Source organism: Branchiostoma floridae, chromosome 9, assembly GCF_000003815.2.
Source record: "Branchiostoma floridae strain S238N-H82 chromosome 9, Bfl_VNyyK, whole genome shotgun sequence".
NCBI lineage: Eukaryota > Metazoa > Chordata > Leptocardii > Amphioxiformes > Branchiostomatidae > Branchiostoma > Branchiostoma floridae.
The window spans coordinates 24,648,562-24,669,599 of NC_049987.1; the positions used below are offsets into that span (position 1 = coordinate 24,648,562).

Below are 21,038 nucleotides of genomic sequence, written 5' to 3' on the forward strand. Positions count from 1 at the left end.
GAAACGTTGTTCATAAAATAACAAATAAGTCAATATTATCAACAAGGCATCAGACTACAGACTTTTTCTGGTTAGCAGATAAAATGTATGAATGTTGTTTGATGTGGTTGATATGAAGATAGAGTAAGACTAAGAGCCTTCTTTCTTGCGCTGACACCAAAAGATGTCTTACAAAGACATTTTATTAGACTGTACTTTTCTACGCTATCTGTGATTCAATGTGTCAATGTGGTTTGGCACTGTCTCCAGGACCCTTTCCCTAATGCTTGTTGGGGCGGACAAAATTTGACTTATGGGGACTTACCTCTAGATTTTCCTTGTTCACAGAATGAATGACCCTTCTAACTCCTGTAAATACTGCTGGAGATGGAATGGTCATTCATTCTGTGAACAAGGAAAATTTAGAGGGGTGAGTCCCTATTAGTGTTAATTTCAGTGTTGGAAGTAAAGTGTTAGCATTTTTCTATTTAGCCCTGATGTAGTTGATAATGATATGAAGGGTAACACATCAGTGTACTATCTACTGTCTACTATGTACGGAACAGTACAAGAGAAAGTAAATCCCTACAGTGTTAATTCCAGTGTTGGATGTAAAGTGTTAGCATTTAGCCCTGATGTAGTTGATAATGATATGCATATGAAAAAGAATAGTGCAGTCTGGCACATGGGGAACAGGCCAGACACAAGGGCAAGTTTGCTTTGGATTAGCCCCTTGCAGTGTTATGGCTCTGTGTTTACAGTAAATTAAACAGCTGCGCGGATTTGTACGGTTTGTTAACCCTGGATTTTCCTTTGAATTGTTCTTCTGCCAGTTCATTCTACTAGTGACGCTGAAGAAGAGTGATGGATGTCACTCGAAACGTCCGGAAGTAAATCTCCGTTTATATCCAGTTGTAGAGATTGAATTGTATTTGAATATTATTAATCTGTTAATATTTACGGTTTGTATGGTTTGTTAACCCAGGATTTTCCTTTGAATTGTTTCTGCCGGTCCGTTCTAGTGACGCTGAAGAAGAGTGATGGATATCACTCGAAAATGTCCGGAAGTAAATCTCCGTTTTTATCCAGTTGTAGAGATTGATTTATTTTTTTCCCGTGACCCCTCCCCTCTACTGGACCTCTGAGATTAGCGGCTAAGGCCGACAGGGCCATTGCAGTTTAATTAAAGGTCATTGATAGATTGAATGATTGATTGAATTGTATTTGAATATTGTTCACCTGGATGTCTAACCTTCATTAACGTTTCTTCTCTTCTCTCTCCCTTCTGCAGACGAACGAGAGGACGTCCAGAAGAAAACCTTCGCAAAGTGGATCAACAGCCAGCTTTCTAAGGTGGGTGGTCTTACCATGTACCAAACTTGCTCCACCGTCGAGGAACTTACCTCTTCGACTTCAGCCTACGTCACATTTCCAAACTGGGACCCTCCTGGGCAGCTTTTGAGAACGAAAAGTATGATATAAAAGACACCAAACTACACATGATGTAAAGATGATAGTCATGGGCGTTATTTGTGTACATTTTTACGTATACTTGTTTCCACAAACAGCCCAGCCGGGCCCCGGTTTGAAATTGTGACGCTAGCCTTAGCAGGGTTCTTGCTAGTAACACTGTATTTTAGCATGAAGGGCCATCACTTTATTATTGGAGACCACCACACTAAATTTAGGACTATTATAATTGTTGTCAAAATTGCTTTTATTTGTGTCATAATGATAAAATATTGTTATAACCCTCCAAACTGACATAGAATCCTTATAATCGCATGTGGTAAAAAAACAAAAACAGTTCGGTCTACCATTGGTACCCTTTGAATACCAAAGTGTTGCTTGATACCTTGCAAATACCATTATGCTAAAATAAAATCCTGGCTAGAACCCTATTTTGGCGCCGTTGAGGCGCCTAAATCTTTGATTCAGAGTGGAATTTCATGTACCGGATGTGGAGAGGGTAACAACAGAAGGCCGATTTCTCTTAGCAATCATTGTAAGTTTGTAAGCAACTCCTGGGAAGTAGGGAAGGAGAAATAATGTAGAGCAACCAAGGCGCTCAATTCTTCGATTTAGAGTGGTATTTTAAGTACTGAATGTCGAGATTGTAACAGCAGAAGGCCGATCTCTCTTAGCAATCATTGTAAGTTTGTAAGCAGCTCCTGGGAAGTAGGGAAGGAGAAATAATGTAGAGCAACCAAGGTGCTCAATTCTTCGATTTAGAGTGGAATTTTATGTACCGGATGTGGAGATTGTAACAGCAGAAGGCCAATGTTCTCTTAGCAATCATTGTAAGTTTGTAAGCAACTCCTGGAGTGTAGGGAAGGAGAAATAATCGCAGGGCGAGGTAAGTAGGTAACCAAGCATTGAGGTTCCGGAGGGAGGGGGTCTCGGATTGCCCGGACAGCTTTGGGAACAATTCAGACAAGGTTTACATTTCCTGCGGGGAATAATAGGTACATGTGGTGGGTGATTAAGGTGATAATTACCCAGGTGTTTCAGGTGTCAAATTACAAATACAACTCATTTATTTCCTCTGATTTGGAGGGTCACTGTAGCTCAAATGGTAGCAGCTTCAAAGTTTGTTTGTTTGAACTTTTATTTATTCTTTTGAAGCTCAAATGGCTTTTCATTGAGGTCATGAGGGAAGTAAGGGTCAGATAAAATATACAATAGAAGCCAGTTAATTGCACAACGGATTAACGCACACTTCTGTTAACTGCACGGAATCCCAAAATCCCAAACCGGTGAGTTCCAGCTAGATAGCTTCGCATTATTGCACCATCCGGATAATTGCACGGAATTCACTGGCAAATAGGCCGTGCAATTAAGCGGCTTCTACTGTACTAGTAACATGGATACAAATTACATCGTCACCGGGAGGCCCAGGTCCCAATCCTGGAAAGGACATTTTGGTTGGGGTTGTACCTCTCTTTTGGAAGGGATGTAAAATGGGGTGCCTTGACTTGAGCACGTTCTAGGGGAAGGGCTTGCAACCCCTCTCTGTTAGTTCGTTTACTCATGTTTTAAGAGGAGGGGTGAAGCTTGTAGAAAATAGTTATAATTAGGATATTTCATTGTTTATTTGTTGTTATTAACTTTATATCAAACTTAATGCATTTAGCCCCATTGGGGCATGAACATGCAATAAACATCATTGTCATTGTCATAGTGTAATGGTGCAAAAACAGTAAGGAAACTGCTGCCCTATGTCTGTGTAACACAAACTCCGCTGTCCAGGGCTGTAACTGGATGTTTGGCGGGCTGCTATAAGCAAGATTTAATCAGGCTATGTCTGAACAAGGAGGTTGAAAGAAGGTCTGAACGAATGAATGAACAAATGGTTTAGAGTTAGACTTAGAGGGTTCCTGGTCAAATTAGTGCCAGTGGACTAACCATTGCTCGGGTTAGTTGGATGGTTTGTAAACAGTGTTTGCACGGAGGCAGTCTTGCCATAAACAATTTTCTATTCTTAGCCTTTTCCCTGTGCCAGCACTTTGTTGTGTATTATTGAGATGGATAAACGCATCAGGATCTGTAGAAGGAAAAGAAACAACTTAGATTTTGATTTGCTTCAAATAGTTTCATTCAAAACTGATAATTGGCCTTCCTAACATTTTGTACACAAACATAGATCTAATTTGGTTATGGTGGCTATATAATGAGTAGGCAATGGAAAAAACAACTAAGAAAGCCAGAGGTAGAATATGTAGGTATCACTAATCCTTTCTGTAAAGTGCCAATACCTCTATGTGGGTGGGATGGAAAATATTTAGTTTCTAATTTAGGACAACCAAAATAAGCAAGCAGATCTGAAACTGAATCGAACCATTCTTTGATATCCAAGTCTCTAATTGAATTAGACAAGACAAATTGATAGATTCAAACAAGCACTCTTGTGGAAGATTTGATTTCCGATGGATAGCATCAGAAACAATGCACACAGCTATCAAACCTGTTTTGTACACATGATCTTTATTGCATTTGTACCTGAGAATTAAGTGGGTCTCTGTTTGGCTTGTATCACTGCAGTGGAGGGATAAACATGGGTGGCCCGGAGGTAGCTTTATAGGTTTTGGGAAAAGAAGTGACCAAAAAAGTGATTCAGAAAATTTGTTCATGCTTTTCACAACTGCCCACCATGAGTATATAACCGTCTTTTCCATTGCTGTAACATTGCAAGATCGCAACCACAGCAAACACTCCATTTTCGCCTTACTGTGAGATAAAATCAAGACAAAGTTAAAGGCATTTACAGTAGCTTGTGGTTTGTGTTGTTTGTTATGGAATCTGTCAGCACCCAGATTTGATAGGATAGCAGCAACAGTTGCTCTGTGGATTATATTATTGATAGACTTGGATGTCAAAATATGAAGCAAATTTTCGCATATTGGCAATTTGAAATGATACCAGATCGACTTAAAGAATCACATATCACATTTCAAGCCCTAGAAATGTTGTTCACATTTAGTCGTACTTTGTTCCACAAAGTTGTGTGGCCCAAGGGCTTTAGAATAGAGATGGGTGCTGCCTTGGATGGGTCATAGAGACAGCTCTATTGAGAAGATAACTTTGTTATCATGTTCTATTGCCATGGAAACTGTTGCCATACCAACTGCAACAAAATTACCTTCACCCTCTACAAACTCCAATCCATTCCGTCTCAAAATGACTCTATGAGCCTGGTATAACAATAACGTGACAAGAGACAATAACTCCAGTTGACACACTGTCTTGTTTTTTTATCGGCAGACATAAGTACCCACCACCTGAGTACAGTTTACCTTCCTCCCTGTCTTACACATGCTGGCGTACCTTACGGATTTTTTACAACGTTGACACAAGACGACATACCAGCATTCCTACCACTATCTTCCTCTTCAAGCTAGTCGCATCTTGTCTAGCCCTTCCAGATTCCTTGTCTTTCAAGTTGACTTTGCATAGAAAAAACATAACTATTTGCTTCTGCTGACTACAAACTATCTTAGAGGTATGCCAGTGATTTTAAAGTTAGTCTTCTCCAGGTATTTGAGAGAGCTTTGCTCCCAGGACACAGGCACTGGACAACGGTATGCACCGCGGAGGGAATTTTAAGTATCGTAGAGCAACGTTTACCTCCGGACATTCCCGTGCTTATCTTCTTCTGAAGAGTAGTTACAGGTGACCAGTTACCTGTGTAGACGATTTGTATCTCGAGAGTTAAGAAGCGTGAGTAAATTTTATGACTACCCAAAGTGCACATGAAGAGAGATGTCAATATTATCCGAATCCCCTACAATGCGGTTTCAGAAGAACATCCATGGCTAAATTGTTGACACCCTTGGTTACCGGGGCATATTGCCATAATGTTTACTAGTGCACATTATCAGCAACCAATCTATACAACTTGGGAATGCTATAGCCAATAGAGGAATAAGGTGAGCTATCGAGGAACGCTATGATTTAAACATGAGCTTTCTTAGGAATTGTGTCACTTTGTTGTTTCACCTCAAGCATTTCATAGGTGTGAGGTGAACACAATTCTCGCTGGAACGCCGGTTAGTTTGTGTGCTTTATTGTTTTGATTGTTTGGACGGACAAAAATTTTATCCCATCTGTCAAAAGATCATAACCTCATGACATGAAATAAATGAAAATGTATTTTCGTAGGTTTAAAATGTTAGATTTTACCACGAAAATCAAGAACATGGGCTCTCAAACAATACAATGAATTTGGGATAAAAAGAAAAAAATTCAAAGCTGGAGACAGCCCTGCTTTTGAGATAGACAACCTCTGTCCTAAGTTGTTATCGTGAGGACCCACAATTTCTCCAGTTGCCGCTGTTGTGTCTATGTCTAGAATAATCCACTTTTGGTTGGTGACTGAAACAATTGTTGTGAGCTTGGGTAACGTTTGCCTTGCAGAAACTCTAGGGCTGGCGTCTAGACTTCGCAGGATTTAATCGGGAATTCAAGATTCCCTCACACAGGGGGGGCTTTTTAATTGATAGTAACTTTACCCGTATCTGCATCCAACTATTCAAACATGACCTTGAAGGGAGTGCTTGTGTCTTGTGCTGTTGGAAAGAATGAAAACTTTGTAGTTGGAATTGATGAAAGGAAAGGAAAGCATCTCCTTGAAGATAGGAATCTTGGAGCCAGAACTCTTGTGGGGAGGCTTTGTTTCAATGTAGATATCATTTTGTTTGGTGTATTTTATCCTTAATTTTAGATCACAATCATAATATCCCTATTGGTTGGCTACTGTTTCCCTTCTAATGATATAGTATAAAAGGGCCAAACACATATTGAAGAAATGTCGGGTCTAAAATTTCAAAAACAGTAAATGCCAACTAACTTTTCTCCTGTGGCTTCTGTTCTTGACGGGATGAGTATTGGTCCTGAAGAAGACGACAGTTGTCATTAAAAAATTGATCGGTTCATACCAGTCAGTTTGTGTTTGAAGAAAGTTTAGCACTGTACTATAGAACAAGCTAATACTGTTTCCAACGACCCCAACAGAAGGTATGTGCTTTGCTTCATTTTCGTCTTGCCGGAGATGTAAATGCCAGATTCAAATTCTGTCCCCATTTCTAGCCTTCACCAGAAGTAGGGAAGAGGTGGCGCCCTGGCCATCTGTCTTCATTGCCCTCACAAGTAGACAGTGTGTTAAAGCCTAAGGCCTAGGGAAAAAAAATGTTGTGTTTCCTGTTTCAGTCCTGAAAAAAATAGGGTCGGTAGGTAGGATTATCTTTTTTAAATTAATTTTTTTTCTACCTTAACCAAAACTCTAGCAATACCGTACAGTTTACCAAATCAATACTGAAGTGCAAGGGGAAATTTTCAATGTCAAACTTTAATTTTGTACATAATGGTTACGAATATGTGGATACATTTATCATTCACTAGATTGGACAAGCAGTTTGTTTTATTTGAATAGGAAGCAGGCTGAATAAAAATCCTAACTGGAAACTCCACTGCCCACCCCAAAAAATGGCTGGGGTCGGCAGATTTTCCTAGGGTAGGTAGGGAGACAGAAAACACAGCATTTTTTTCTTTTGGCCTTACCTCCACCGGAGCGGAAGTTCGGAGTTCAGGGTATTGTGTGGGTTTTTGGGAGGGGGGTGTACCAAGGTCAAGGGCAAGGGCAATCCTATTCCTGTAACCTCCAACCACAGGGGGACAACTCTGACCGAGTGTGGCGACCACCCAGACTTGCCTTGTACTTGTACTTGAGATCCTTTCAAAAAGTGCTGCTCATTTGGGGCAAATTTTAGTAACAAGGACATTTTAAAGTTCTTTCAAAGCTTCAGGGTTCGGGGTTAATTGCATTCTTTCTACGATTGTTCAAAGCAAGGTCATTAGAGTAGACCACCTCAAGGCAATGAAGTAAGAAGTTGGGAATAATTGTACAAGGAGATAGCTGTGAACACATTTGTTTTCAAATGGATGTTTTGCTTTGGTTTAAAGGTTGTGATAGCACTGTAGTCTCATACTGTTACAGTGATGGAAACACATGAAGAAGAGTGATGGATGTCACTTGAAAAGTTCGTAAGTAGTCTCCAAATCTTATCCAGTTTATAGAGATTAATTGTCTTTCAATGAAAAATACACTGTTAGGGTGATTGAACTTAACACAAAGGCATGGGCCTTTCTGTGACCTTTCGGCCAAAGATTTATTCCAAAAGAGTACAAAACCCTTGTAAATTTCTCCTGAGCATCCTTTGGTGGTCGGCATTTCTTCCTTTCTGGGGTAAAGTTTGGGCGTAAATAAAGGTAGAGGAGAGAGACTTTTACTACAAATGTCTGTTTTTACTTATATGTTCCTGTTGTCTCAAAATTGAAAATGTGCGGATATTAGATTGAAGTTGTAAAACTCGGATCTTGCTTGATATTGCCGTCTGTTCTTCATTTGAAGCTAATTTGGCTGCACTAGAAGTAGATGAACCTTACAATGAGGTAGAAAGTTAAGTTAATACAGATGGAATGGTGAAGTTCGTATGTATGATGAACATTGTGAGAAAGAAACAATTTGGTGCATCAAAGATAGATTATTTCCTTTCATCTAGCAGTCTCGGGTCCTTTTTCTTTCTCAATGCAATGTTTCAGGTCCAAAAAGACACAGAAAAGTACAGAAACTACGATAAGTAACATGAAATTGTAAAGAGATGGACTATATGCACAGACGGACTATCTTTTAAACGTTGGACTATTTACAAAAGCTATCCAGTAACTTTTTTTATTACCTGGATGTCAAACGTTTGCCAACAAGATTTTCTGACAGTTTCTGAAATATGAGAACCTGTTATGTAAAGCAATGAGAAGTTCTTCTACAGGTATGAATAACTACAGGAAACCCAACTACAGGCGGATCCCAGGTATCCAGGATTGTTGATGACTGCTTGAGTGAGTTTTCAATGGGAGACAGAGGCTGGACATGGAGTGATGTTTCTCTGTTTATCACTGTTTGAATGCACCTGGATTAAAATTTCTCCGCGAGCAAAATGCGGGCGTTTTGACTGTATATGGTTCCACCTTGCCACACCCATGGATTGAAATATATCCTTAGTGAGGATGGCATGTCTTTGCTAAGCATCAGAGCTTGAAACACTGGGTACATAATTATGCACTTTTGAGCACCGAAACTTGGAGCTGTGCACCTGATTTTTGTGCACAGGTACACCTAGGTATTTTTTAGGTTATGTGTGTAAAAGTACTAATGTACACTAGCACAAAGTATATTCTTGACATTTAGATGAAGGAGATGTTTTATTCTTGCAGATAGCTATAGAAGTTTTAATTCCAGCTCTGAGGAGAGGAAGTAACCTCTAAAGGCAGTTTTGCATCCACCCAATATGTTTTCTGTGCTCTCAATCATTTCGACCCTGTTTGCCTTGTGGAGACCCTGCTACAACAGCCACACGTAGTCCTCTGCATGCCACCTTGTTAGAAAACATAGGACTACCTGTCACTTAAATCTCAGGGTCTTTTCGTTCCCATAAAACTCAACGTATCGAATTTGTAGCCTGCGGATTGTTCCCCCGAACTTGACACCCCGGCGCTAGGCACAGGTCAATGTCAATGTTTGTCGGTGTCAGCTATCGTTTACCGATTAACATCATCGCACCTTTGTTCAAAGAAATGCCAGTGTGTGTCCCCAAGTGAGACTGTATGCGGTGTTTGCGCACGGTTTTCCACATGGGCGGGACTGACGTGCCAAAGAGAGGGCGATGCGTTTCTGTCACTCCTATTTATAGTGCTGAAAGAATGCTGCGTCTAAATAAACATGGTTTCACAACAAGTGTTATAAGGCTTGATTGTGGCATCTTTAGTCATGTTAAACCAGAAAGAAGGCTGTTTCCAGGACCCATAACTCCGTCATGGGAAGAAATTGTCTTCTCACAGAAAAAAATCAACCTTTTCTATCCTAAATACCTACACTTCCAGGTTAATGAAAATGTATATTTCTGAGATGAAATTGACAGATTTAACAACAAAACTTAAGGGCATTGGCTCCCAAACAATTAGTGGGACAGAAAAGAGAGAAAGGTCTGACTAGAAAGTTCTAATATGGCATTTGCTTCAGTTGGTTGTATTTACTTGTAGCTGCTTTCTCGTAACTGGAAGAAAAGATAATGTATAAGTAGCTTATTTGAAGAAAGTAATAACTTGAAGGTGGAGCAACCTGAAATTTTGATTGCACAACCTGGCTGTTGTGTTGACTCGAGTTACTGCCTTGGCGACCTGGCTGAAAAAAGTATTTAGAGCACCGAGAAGGTTGAAAACACCATGGCTTTCAGTTGGTTGTAGCTGTGTTATCGGGCACTAGGCCAATTCCACCATTGTCCTGAAGGTTGGAAGAGTTCACCTGTGTGTTGAACCACAACAAAGGATCACTTTTCTGCCCACCTATGTGGCTGGTTTGGCCTCACAGAAGTGCCCATGCTGTTGCCAGGACTCGGCTAGAGTAGCGCACCGATTCTCGAGGGGCCCGAATAAAATCAAGTGCCGTAGAAAATCCAGCTCTTGACAACAGTGGAGATGGCTGAATAGCCCTTGACTAGCTGCTGACTTCCTTTTACTCTTGTTTGCCCTGTGTGGTGATATCTTAGGAATGTGGTTGTCTGGTGGGGGGAACTGGAATAATAGGTTTCTTTTACATTACAAGTGGGTCAGCTTGGAACGACTGTTTACTTTTGCCATGTTGGAAAGTTTGTGTGATCACTCTTGTACCGCAGCTATGTTGTGAATGTGAGTTACCATCTAAATTAACTTTGACTTTATTCGACTTTGAAACAGGTAGAATACAGTGTGGACACTCATTGGTTAAATCATTCATAAGCTAGTTAAAGAAGGTGTGTCTACCTGTTAAAGGTTTGGGTCAAAGTTGAGCTTGTGTGTATCTGGCTTTAATTTTTTTTACGTTCTCACTATTTTGGATCCATGTTTTGGTCAATTCCATGATTGTTAATCTGTCATTTTATGAATATGTTGATGAGTTTGAGTGATAAATCTATAGCTTTGTCCACTCAGTTTTCCTCTCAAACCCACATTTACATTTTTATGGTATCCCTAAGAGAACTTATACCTCAAAATATCTGAGAGCAAAGGAAGTAACTTAGTTTGGCCTAACATAAGCACCTTATCTTCAGACACAACATCTCTCCCACTCTATCTACTCTTAGTCTTACATCATGCATCCATTCCAGGGCTTGAAATAAGACCTGCATATGCAGGTTAGTGCAGGTAACATTGAAGTTTTGCAGGTATTTCTGGTGTCTACCTGCACCTAACCTGCACTGGTCCATGTACTGGGTTTTATTCATAAATGTCCTATGATGTAGGTGTATATGAATTGTTATAAGCTGCATTGACTGGTACCACATATGAAAAATATAATAAGAAATAATAGCAATGGTTTCTGAACAGTTTTTAGTATGATCCATACTTCATAAATTCAGAGTGGTGCAGGTAAAATTTGTCCGGTGCAGGTAATTTCCAATGTTACCTGCACCAGTGCAGGTATGCAGAAAAAAGTCTTTCGAGCCCTGATGTATAACTATTCCTTTCACAAACCCAGACACATAAATTACAATATGTCATACCTCAAAATCTATGCTCTCTATCAACCACCACCTACTGTTTGCCTCCCTCCTTCAAGTAAGGAAAACAAGAACTAGAACATTTGTTCCTGAAGTTCTATCTCTCCAAATTAGTCTCGATGGCTTCCCTTTGGTCCATTAGTTAAAGAGGGAGAGAGACTGAGTCGAAGCAAGTCCAGATAACCTCCTTGGTTTAAGCCAATCAATACTTATCGTAAGAAAAGGCACTTACCTCTTCTAGTCACGTGGAAATCTATCTGTCAGGGGGAGAAAGGCGTCGTAATCCCAACTAAAATAGACCAAAGGACCGGGTGACAACAGAGCAAACATGCCTTTATATTCTGAGTTTCCGGTTCGAGATGCTATCTTCGATCAGTTTTGGCTCCAAGAGACTTTGAAAACCTTACACACGACGCTTTAACATTTCCTGTGCGAAACTTTAAAACATAACAGTCTTCAATTGTGGAAGGATGTTTTTGGAATTAGTCTAGAAGTAGATATCTTTTCCCCATCAATATTAATTCTTTGTGGGACCCCGACCTAATTTAATCCCCTTGCTTGATAGGTGAAAGCCTTTATCGAAGTTCACCATTGAACAAACATTGAACAACAGGGCTTGTCTCTGTTCACTCCCACACACACGCCAAAATATTGTCTCTCTGTCTGAGGCCACACCGATTTAATTCCTTGGTTCACGGATTCGCTCGCTCCTGTTTTTTTGGAAAAAAATAAAAATAAAAATTACCACTCAGCAAATTTTCACCATTATTGAAACCATTCACCAACTTTCTGGTGTAGCAAATTGGCCTTTATATCATAAGCTCCTTAAAGTGTGGGTAGAGGTGCTGTTACTGTACAAAAATAGTGTTTTTGTACTTTTTTCAAGCTGAAAACTTGTTTTCTTTATGTTTTGGATTAGCCGTTACCTTTACCCCAACCATTTTACAATTTTTATTTTTATCTTTATTTCGCCCTCTCGCTCCATATTTTTTATGAAAAAATCCGTGAACCAAGAAATTAAATTGGTGTGGCCTGAGGCTGAACTGACAACCCCCCTAGCACTGGATGTGGACATAGCCTTGCAATAGTTACTTGTATTTGAGATACACACAAGCTCAACTTTGACCAGGGCAGTCTGTAGGACCTGCGCCTCAGTCCCCAGACGGAAATTTGCTTGTTGGGACAGAAAGCATTTTACTACCTCTGTAAAAAAAAAATCTGGACTTCGTGACATGAAATCAATGACAATCATGAATCCATTTTAAAGAATCCGAGAACCAGCGAATTAGATAGTTGTGGCCTTGCTTTTTGAGGTTATGGTTTACCCAATCAGGAAATGTAGCTCACTGACAGTTCGTCCCCATTGGTAGTTACTTAGGGGGACAGTCCAGGAAAGATGGGGAGAGGGTTTGGGTCAAGTTCAACCATGGCAACTCAGTTGATGCTTTTGAGGCTGACCTGGATGTCAGCTCTACTACCATGACTAGAACGCTGTGCATGCAATATTTTCCAGGGCTTTGTCATATGGAGTAACTGTAGGTAATTGTTTCATTCTATTTCAAGAAACTTTGAGACTTGGGGACTTTTTCCCTAGATACTTGTTACCTCCATGAAAATGGAGTGTAGTTCTACAGGGCATGAGTGTTTCTTTTATTTCTGGTGCTATATCTTAAGAATGTTTTGAGCGATTGTGATGATATTTTGTACGTGTGTTGGTGTTTTTGACCTGGCGGTCAGGTTTCGTTTTGGGCCTCCTTGTGGATGACCTTGGTACTGCAGCTGAACTTCTTGTTTTGATATCTTTGGCCTAGTTAGACTTTGATCTCAATTCTACCTCCCCAAATTCCAGGTCTATAGCAAGGTAAACTGAAGCTTGTGTCAGGTTTGATTTTGGGCCTCCTGGTGGCCGACCTTGGTACTGTAGCTGGACTACTACTTTAGTATCTTTGGCCTAGTTAGACTGCCATTTTTTCTTCTGACAGAGCGAAGAAAAGGTAAACCATTGCAGTTTCTACCTCCCCAAATTCCCTGTCTATAGCGAGGTAACCCGAAGCTTGTTCCCGCTCTAGTGTATGCAGGATAAACAGTGAAGGGTCAAGGGTACATGTTGTCATGTATACAGGGGGTTAGGGGGGAGCAAAGGCAGCCGGGCTGGGAAAGGGCAGCAAACTGTTTAGTAAACTCCGCGTTCTGACGTCTGTTTAACTGCGACTTTTGGCAGAGAGAGCGTCGGAGCGACCGGGACGCACAAACAGGTCTTGAGCGACTTGTGATGTCATCTATGATGTCACGGCTCCAGGTGCAGCCGAGGGCGACTGTGCCAACGCTGCTGCCACTTTGCCGAATGTTTCTGTGACAGTCGGTCCTCAAGTTGTCACATTTTTTTTCTTAAAAGGGTCACAGGGGTTCAGCACAGACAAGAAATCTGTAGTCTAATGTGTTTCTTAAGACTGACTGTTATGTTGTAAGATTATCCCTCTTCTGGCAATGTTACTACAATTTATGAGAGTGTAGGGTTGTGTGTTTGACAGATTTTCGAGAAATAAAAAAATTTTCGAGACATATCTTCAAGCATGCCAGGCACATCACAGTAATTACCCATGGTGGGAAAGTTAGAACACATTTAGCAGACTCTCTCTACCTGACTGGGAACTCAAATGTAAGCAAACAATTGTGTCAAGTTGAACTGAAGGATAAAAGCCGTGTTGTCTGATCACAATGTCGGAGGCTAAGCATGCCTGGAACATCTAAACAAAGTGAGCCCAGTGGGCCAGACTTGGCTTGGTCCCAAGCCTCGCTGGTCTTTTGAAGTGGACTTTGTGTGGGAATGTGGAACAAGGCTTTTAAAGGGACAAACTTCAGTTTGTAAATGTATCATCAGGGCTTGAAATTCATTTTTGGGATTAGGTGCACTGGTGCACCCAGCTTAAATAATTGGGTGGACCAAAAAGTCTTTGGGTGCACCACTTAAGTCTAAGTAATAACCTAATAATAGAACTTAGTTACAAGCTATTAAATTCTTAAACAAGTACCATGACAGACATTTTATTATCTTTCTAACACTTAGATGTCAAGAATATGTTGTATACTAGTAGTATACTTTGATATCTTTACATTCATATTTGGGTGCACCCTCCAATTTTGGGTGCACATGGGTGCACATGCACCCAGTATTTCGAGCCCTGATCATTGTGAATGTAATGGTGGGTTGGCTTTTTAAAAGGGTGATACTTGAAGGAAAAATTTACAAACTTGACTAGTTTGACACTACTCTGTTCTTGTATCAACTAGAACACGTAGGAATGCTAGTATTGGTTCATCTACCCATTCCAAGGTAGCAGTCTGTGACGTGCCATGTTTGAACTACACATAAGTATTGACTCTCATGCACATTGTTATGTCTAAGTTTGGAAAAGAACAACAACAGCAACAGGTCGTTGCAGCCTGACTAAATCTTGCTTATAGCAGCCCACCCAACATCCGGCATTGCACAGACTACAGATAATTGCAGATAATGTGCTGTCTTTTAAAGTTTGCCGTAGATAACTGTCTAATACTCTCTGCCTAATATAAGGGCATGTAGGATTAAATGTCCATGTAACAGACATCTAGTTAGCGGACAGAGGTTGAATGCTCGTGGGTTTGATTCCTGGTGTTCCTGGCTGGATGTTGTGTCCTTGGGAAAGGCACTTCATACCCAGGTGTAAAAATGGGTACCAGAGTTCCCGGATTTTAGACGTCTGACTGTTTCCAAAATGATTGATAGAAATCATAACCAGTTGCTTGAGTAACTGCTATTTGACGTGTCTTACCACCTGGATGTCTAACCTCCATCAACGTATCTTTACTTTTCCTAGATAATAAAGCAGAGGGCAGTCATTGTACCCTAATCCCTTGCAGTACGTTGTATATCCTTTGAAGTCTTCAGAGATGGATGGATGGTAAAGTTTAGGCTGCAGGTCACCAAGAAGAAGTGCCCCCCATTCTGGCTTGTGTTTGTGAACATGTTGGTCCCCACTCGACCACTGACATAGCTGTCATGGGGTCATGACCCTTGGAGTGGCCGAATTCTTCACAGCCATTGGACAGAGTGAGAACAAGCAGCGAACGCTCTGTGAGGGGGAAAAAGTCTTTTTTGTACATCACACATATGATGTATTCTAAAGGGATATGTTTGCGATATCTTCTATTATGGAGTTTTAGTAGTCTATTATTTCAGGGATAGCTTTGGCAAGTGTGTTGGGTTCTTTAGTATGCTGTGCTTTTAAACATATTCATACATAGGAAAGGTTTGAAAAAAGTCCTCTCTCACTCCTTTGAAAGGACATTAACTAAGTAAATCATATCTATCGACTGAATAAATACATAAATTAACTGATTTACCAAGAAACTAATCTGTTAATTAATAAACAGATAACTGTATTTGCTACTGAGGTAGCCTTTTGGATCCAATTTGGTGTTGTAAGTTAAGTAGAGGTGTAACAAAAAGCGTGTATGTTGGAGAAATCTGATTAGGATAAAGTGACTGCAGCAAGAAAATCAGTTTTTAGCTGAGGTCAGACAGGTCCAAGCAATCTTGTAAATTGTGGACCGTCCCATCACACTTGTGGGGAGGTGAGGCCCAAAGATTCTGTTATTTTTGGACTATCCCATCGTACTTGTGGGGAGGTCAGGGTGTACCCAAGTTTAATAGAGGTCAGAGGTGTCCAAGCAATCCTGTTATTTGTGGACTGTCCCATTACACTTGCGGGGATTTAAGGGTATGCCCAAGTTTTAGTAGGGGTAAGAGGTGTGAATAGTCTAGGTACCATCTTTTGCAGTAACCGCTGGCTCAACCTTTTCGCTTGCTAAAGAGGATGGTACCTAGGCTGAGGGGTGAGAAAGCAGTTCTGTTATTTTTGGACTGCCCCATGGCACTTGTAGGGGTGTGTGGGAGTATCCTATTTACATAGAGGGGGCAGAAGGTCAGACTGATAGGGACAGGGTAGAGACAGGGGAGAGCCGGTCTTGCAGAGGTTGGTTGCTAAGCTCGGTTCTTCCAATCTTTGTTAATTCCTGGTGTAGACATCTTTATCCTGAGTACCTGAGCTGAGGTCTTGTAGGATCAAGAGAAGGTGGAGTTGTTCTAGTCACTAAAAGGTGAGAAGTTCAAGTTCAAGTTGGCTAGGTTAACCTTTCTACAGTGTTGGGTTGATGATTGCAATTTGATTGCTTTGCAGAGATGAGTACATTTATGGAACTGTTTACTGTTTAGAGTTAAGCCACAGCAATTTATTCATATTTGGTTTTGGGACAGTTGGCAGTGATTTGATTTTGTGATAAGGAGAAAACGTACACAGTGTTTTTCTTGACTTTGCAATAGCACTATAGTCACTTACTGTATAATAAAACACTAGGTAAAGCTGTAACAGCAATAACCTTGAACGCAAAACCTCTGGTCTGCGAAAATGTCAAGACTTACATAATGGGATTTTCTGTGCATTGCTGTGATTTACTGTGTTGAGTGTAGTATAATGTTGCCTTCATTTTAGGCCCAATCTACACACAGTTTTTACCGATATCTGTGGAGATGTCGGGAGGGATCTAGAACGTAGGGGGCCGGACACCCATGGCGCTTGCAGTCATAAACATATAGCGCGATTTTCCACATGGCGTTATATGTTAATGAGCCTTCCCGAAGTCGGGAAGCATCTACACGCGCGCGAAGCTGTCGGGGACCCCTGCTAAGCTATCGGTAAGGTATCGTAGTATTCGTACGAATGGTCCAGACCTTTCGGGAGAAATTTTCCCGATATCGTAATGGCGATATAGTACTTCCATCTAGACGATGAAAAAAAGCTGTCGGCGAGAGGTTGTAGGCTCGCCGATATCGGGAAAAACTGTGTGTAGATCGTGCCTTATTCCCCGAAAATGTCAGCAATGTGGAGTTGAAAGCTGACACCAGGCAGGATGTATTCGCTGTTGTCTGTGGGTGTTCACAAACGAACTAGAGTCTATTTAGATAATTACTACTGTTGACCAACAGTGCAGGGTGTGGGACCCACCCACATAAAAACAATATCACAGGATGGTCAGCATTCTTTCTGGGCCTTCCTGGAATCGTTGTGTTGTGCTAGGAAATGGTATTTATTATTTCCATTTTCCAAACATTTTGTTAACTTCTAAAAGAGTGACAAATGGTACATAAAAAACACCTTGTTGTTGAAGCATGCAGTTTTTTTTACCAGTTCATGATCTATGTTTTATTTTTTAATGAATGAATGAGTGAGTGAGTGAGTGAATGAATGAATGAGTGAATTAAGACTTTTATTGAAGATTTATATGCCCACTAAGTTAAGTACAGGGCACAACAATAAAACAGTTTTACAGATACATGTAAACATTGTAAAGCTAGTCTAGAAAGTGAACTTGTTTCCTCTTGCTTCTTTGTTATGGTGAAAACAAAATATCCCAAACTAAATTTTCACCTGAACCACTTCATTGTACACCCCACCCAACATACCTATCCCATCATGTGTCCAACTCCTTAATTGTATCAGAAATATTCTTGACTCAACACGAATTCCTCGCCGAAAATTTTCTGTTTGCTGTTTCTCTTCTGTCAAGACCAGAATTATGACAGGTACCTGGTTCTGTTTGGGTAGGATTGGAAGGTCAAGGTTTAGTGTCTTTTCCTGATAGTAGGAATACTAGACTCTTATGGCCCTTGTTATTTTAATGAAGAGGTTTGGTTAAGTTATCTGATGAAGATTTGACATGTGGTAAGATATATGTCTCACTGGGTCCAAAGTTCTGTAGGAAAATGTCAAAATTCCAGAGCTCTGTGTCAACAGAGGGCAGTTCTGATGGGAAGCAGGCTTCTTCAGGCTGCAAATGTGCAAGTTTGATAAAAACCATGTGGTCTGGGGAGTCAAGGCTTGCCACTTGCCATTATAGCTTCTCTATCCAGTCAGTGCCATATCCAATGTACAAATGTTGATAGATTCAGTCGGTGAACACAGAAATACATTGCATGTCTTCTGCACAGCAGAAGATGCTGAATTGCGCATTTCAGACATACTTCAAACATGTGCAAAATCTAGCTTAAAGAAAACAAGCAGCTACAGAAATCTATCTTGAAGAAAACAAGTCTTGTTATACGAGGAATAAAAAAAATTCATATTACACAAAGTAGTAAAAGAAGACTACAGTCATGAATAGATAGATATGGGAGCCATACTGGTCCTGTGACGAAATGCAGGACGTCCGACATGTATGTGTACTTCAGTCTATGGTTTACAAGACTCGTAATACATCAGGGGTCCTTCTGAATTCAATGTAATGTGCTGTGGGGAACCCCCATACAGACTCTTGTTAGTGGTAAGCTACATGTACATACATATCAAGCCTTTCCAGGAACCAACCTCAGACCCTGGTAGGAAAGGTTTTTCTGGCCTGACTCCAGAAATGGGTCAAAACCAGCATTAAGATGGACCTGGACTCTTTCAAGAACTGGTTTCCGTGGCAACTGATCTTCCTAGCCCAGCCTTACCCCAGCTTAAATTGTCCCAGTCTAAACTCCAAGTGGCACAGGGATTACGGATTTATTTGTTTTGTCAGGATGTATTGATTCTGACTATGTACTCAGATGGCTTGTCCCACTATTGGCAAATCAATGCTCAGACAAAACCCTAGCCCCGTATATTGCTACAGCGAGGACATCAGGGTGCTAGCCAGGATTTCATTCTAGGGTTTTGGGAATGGCATGGTAGGGAAGTGACCAATCAGGAGATTGGTGTGGAAGGGGGGTCTTGGCCCGTCCATTGTGAGATTTTGAAAATGTAGAGTTAAAAGTTGGCACTCTGTTAACATCACATGTAATTTAAAGGATTTTTTGGTCAGTTTTGAGTGGCATATCATCATTCTTCATTGTTTAGACATTGATGAGACATTGTTGAACAAGCAAATGATAGCGAAGCACGACTACACTAGTTGAGAATTATCATAGTAGCCCTTTAGTTTTAGCATAGTGGTTGCAAATTATAGCGTAGTGGCCCACTACACTAAAATGCACTAGCTAGAACCCTGGAGGACATATGTGTAAAATGCCTGTTCTTAGTGCAAGGTCTGATTGGGTCAATAGGTCACCATGAGGGACAGCGTCAGCCCAATCTGCGAAAATGGGAGCGCCTAGTTTCGCTCAATCACTGGGGCCCAGTAACGAATTGATCATTTCCGTTAAGTGGGTCCAGTGCAATGGGCAAGTGGGTAGAGAGTTTGTCTTACAGTCGGCCAGTAGGTTGTGAGTTCGATCCCTTGCTGAGTCAAACTGAAGACTGTAAAAATGGTACATGCTGCTTTCTCTGCTTAGCACTCAGCATTTGGGAAAGAGTATTTTAGTTGAACACAAAGACCACTACCAGTGGACCAAGCCCCCTGCTGTAGTGATTGCACAAAAGTTGTGTGGCCCAAGGGCTACTGAAGCAGAGATGGGTACCGCCCGATGCACCATTTGTTATTGGAAGGACTCAACTGAATGCAGTGTAAAATCTAAATCCGCCAAACAAAATATTATTCTACTCTACAGTCTACTATACGGATTCACCCTAGAAACCCTTTTGGATTACCATACTTAACTCACATCTATGTTGGTTGGTCAATTGTTGGCTTATGTAACCTGAAATGGCAGGTTGTTACAGTCCTCTTAAGTGGTTGTCATGGAAACCGCCTCCAGAGATCACGTACAACACGTCTGCAGGAAGCAGTTGACTTTTCCCGGCCTGGGTAGTGTTGGAGGCACTTAGAAATGTTTGACAACAGCGTCAACATGACCTTTTATTGAGTTTTACTTCAGTCCATGTAGATTTTGTGCTTAGATTTGTCACGTATTCCATATCCAGGGCTCGAAATACCACCTGCTGTTGTCAAACAGGTGTTTTAAGGTGTCTACCTGCACTTAACCTGCACTAAGTACTTGTTTTTGTTTGTTGCTAGGTGAGTGGACTCTAAGTCGAGACATCTTAGTTTCGATTTCTGGATAGACGCTGTGTCCTTTGGAAAGGCACTAAACACAACTTTCCTCTCTCCATCCAGGTGTAAAAATGGGTACCTGACGTCAGTTGTTAGGTTGGGGAGGTAAAAGGCAGTGGAAGGAGAGGGATGGGCTCCACCTTCCAATATCGTACCTGGACACAGTAGATAACAATCCACTGCCCATACAGCCTCAAAAAGGCTATGGGATTTCCTTTATTTTTACTTTTTTTTTTACTATTTTGTGGCCATCATCAGTTACATCAACCCTGGACCCTGGTTTGAGAGAGGCTTTGAGAGGCCGATTTGTCCATTAGCAGTAATATAAAAAATATTGTACAATTTGCTTGTCTTCCTGGACATATATAAATGTACGCACATGACGTAACGTAACACATACAGATACATACAGTTATTTACAGTGCAAATTATTCCATGTGGATATGGATCTATTAAATATATGAAGTTTTTCTTCATGGCATTAGTTCTCGGTGCATGTAATGTTTGTAGTACTTTTTAATGTTTGACAGCAGTATGATGACCTTTTTGGATAGTATCAAGATCGTCATATCTGATAAGCATTTGATCCTCTCCGTTTTGTTTACTTGCCGATAAGTGTGTCTAGACAAGTGAGGACCTTTGTGTTTGTTAAAAGATAAGCGAATCTTTTTCCTTATTTGTCTGGAGTTTTGGTCAATAATATCTACTTGACCTAAAAATAGTCATGTATTGAGATGTTTGGTATTTTTTAGGCTTTTTGGCTCATTTTGAAAATTTGAGGATTGTTGTGTAAAAATTGAAGAAGACTATTAGAGAGTGCTGTTGTGATTTGTACATTGGTAAATTGTACATGTCTTATTGAAACAGCCCCCCTTCCTTGCTTAAGAGGAAAGTATGGCAGTCCCTAATACAGTAGTCATCATGAATTAAGGTGAATCATGATCCGTTTTCAAGTAGCCA

At 40.7% G+C, this 21,038-nt stretch overlaps 1 protein-coding gene across 1 annotated transcript in view; it reads left to right on the forward strand.

Moving 5' to 3' along the window:
• LOC118422378 (dystrophin-like) overlaps positions 1 to 21,038 on the forward strand; it is a 102,740-nt gene that overhangs the window by 33,547 nt on the left and 48,155 nt on the right. Inside the window, exon 3 of the mRNA XM_035829898.1 lies at positions 1,271 to 1,332. Coding sequence (XP_035685791.1) covers positions 1,271 to 1,332 — 62 coding nt within the window. The remainder of the gene's footprint in view (positions 1 to 1,270; positions 1,333 to 21,038) is intronic.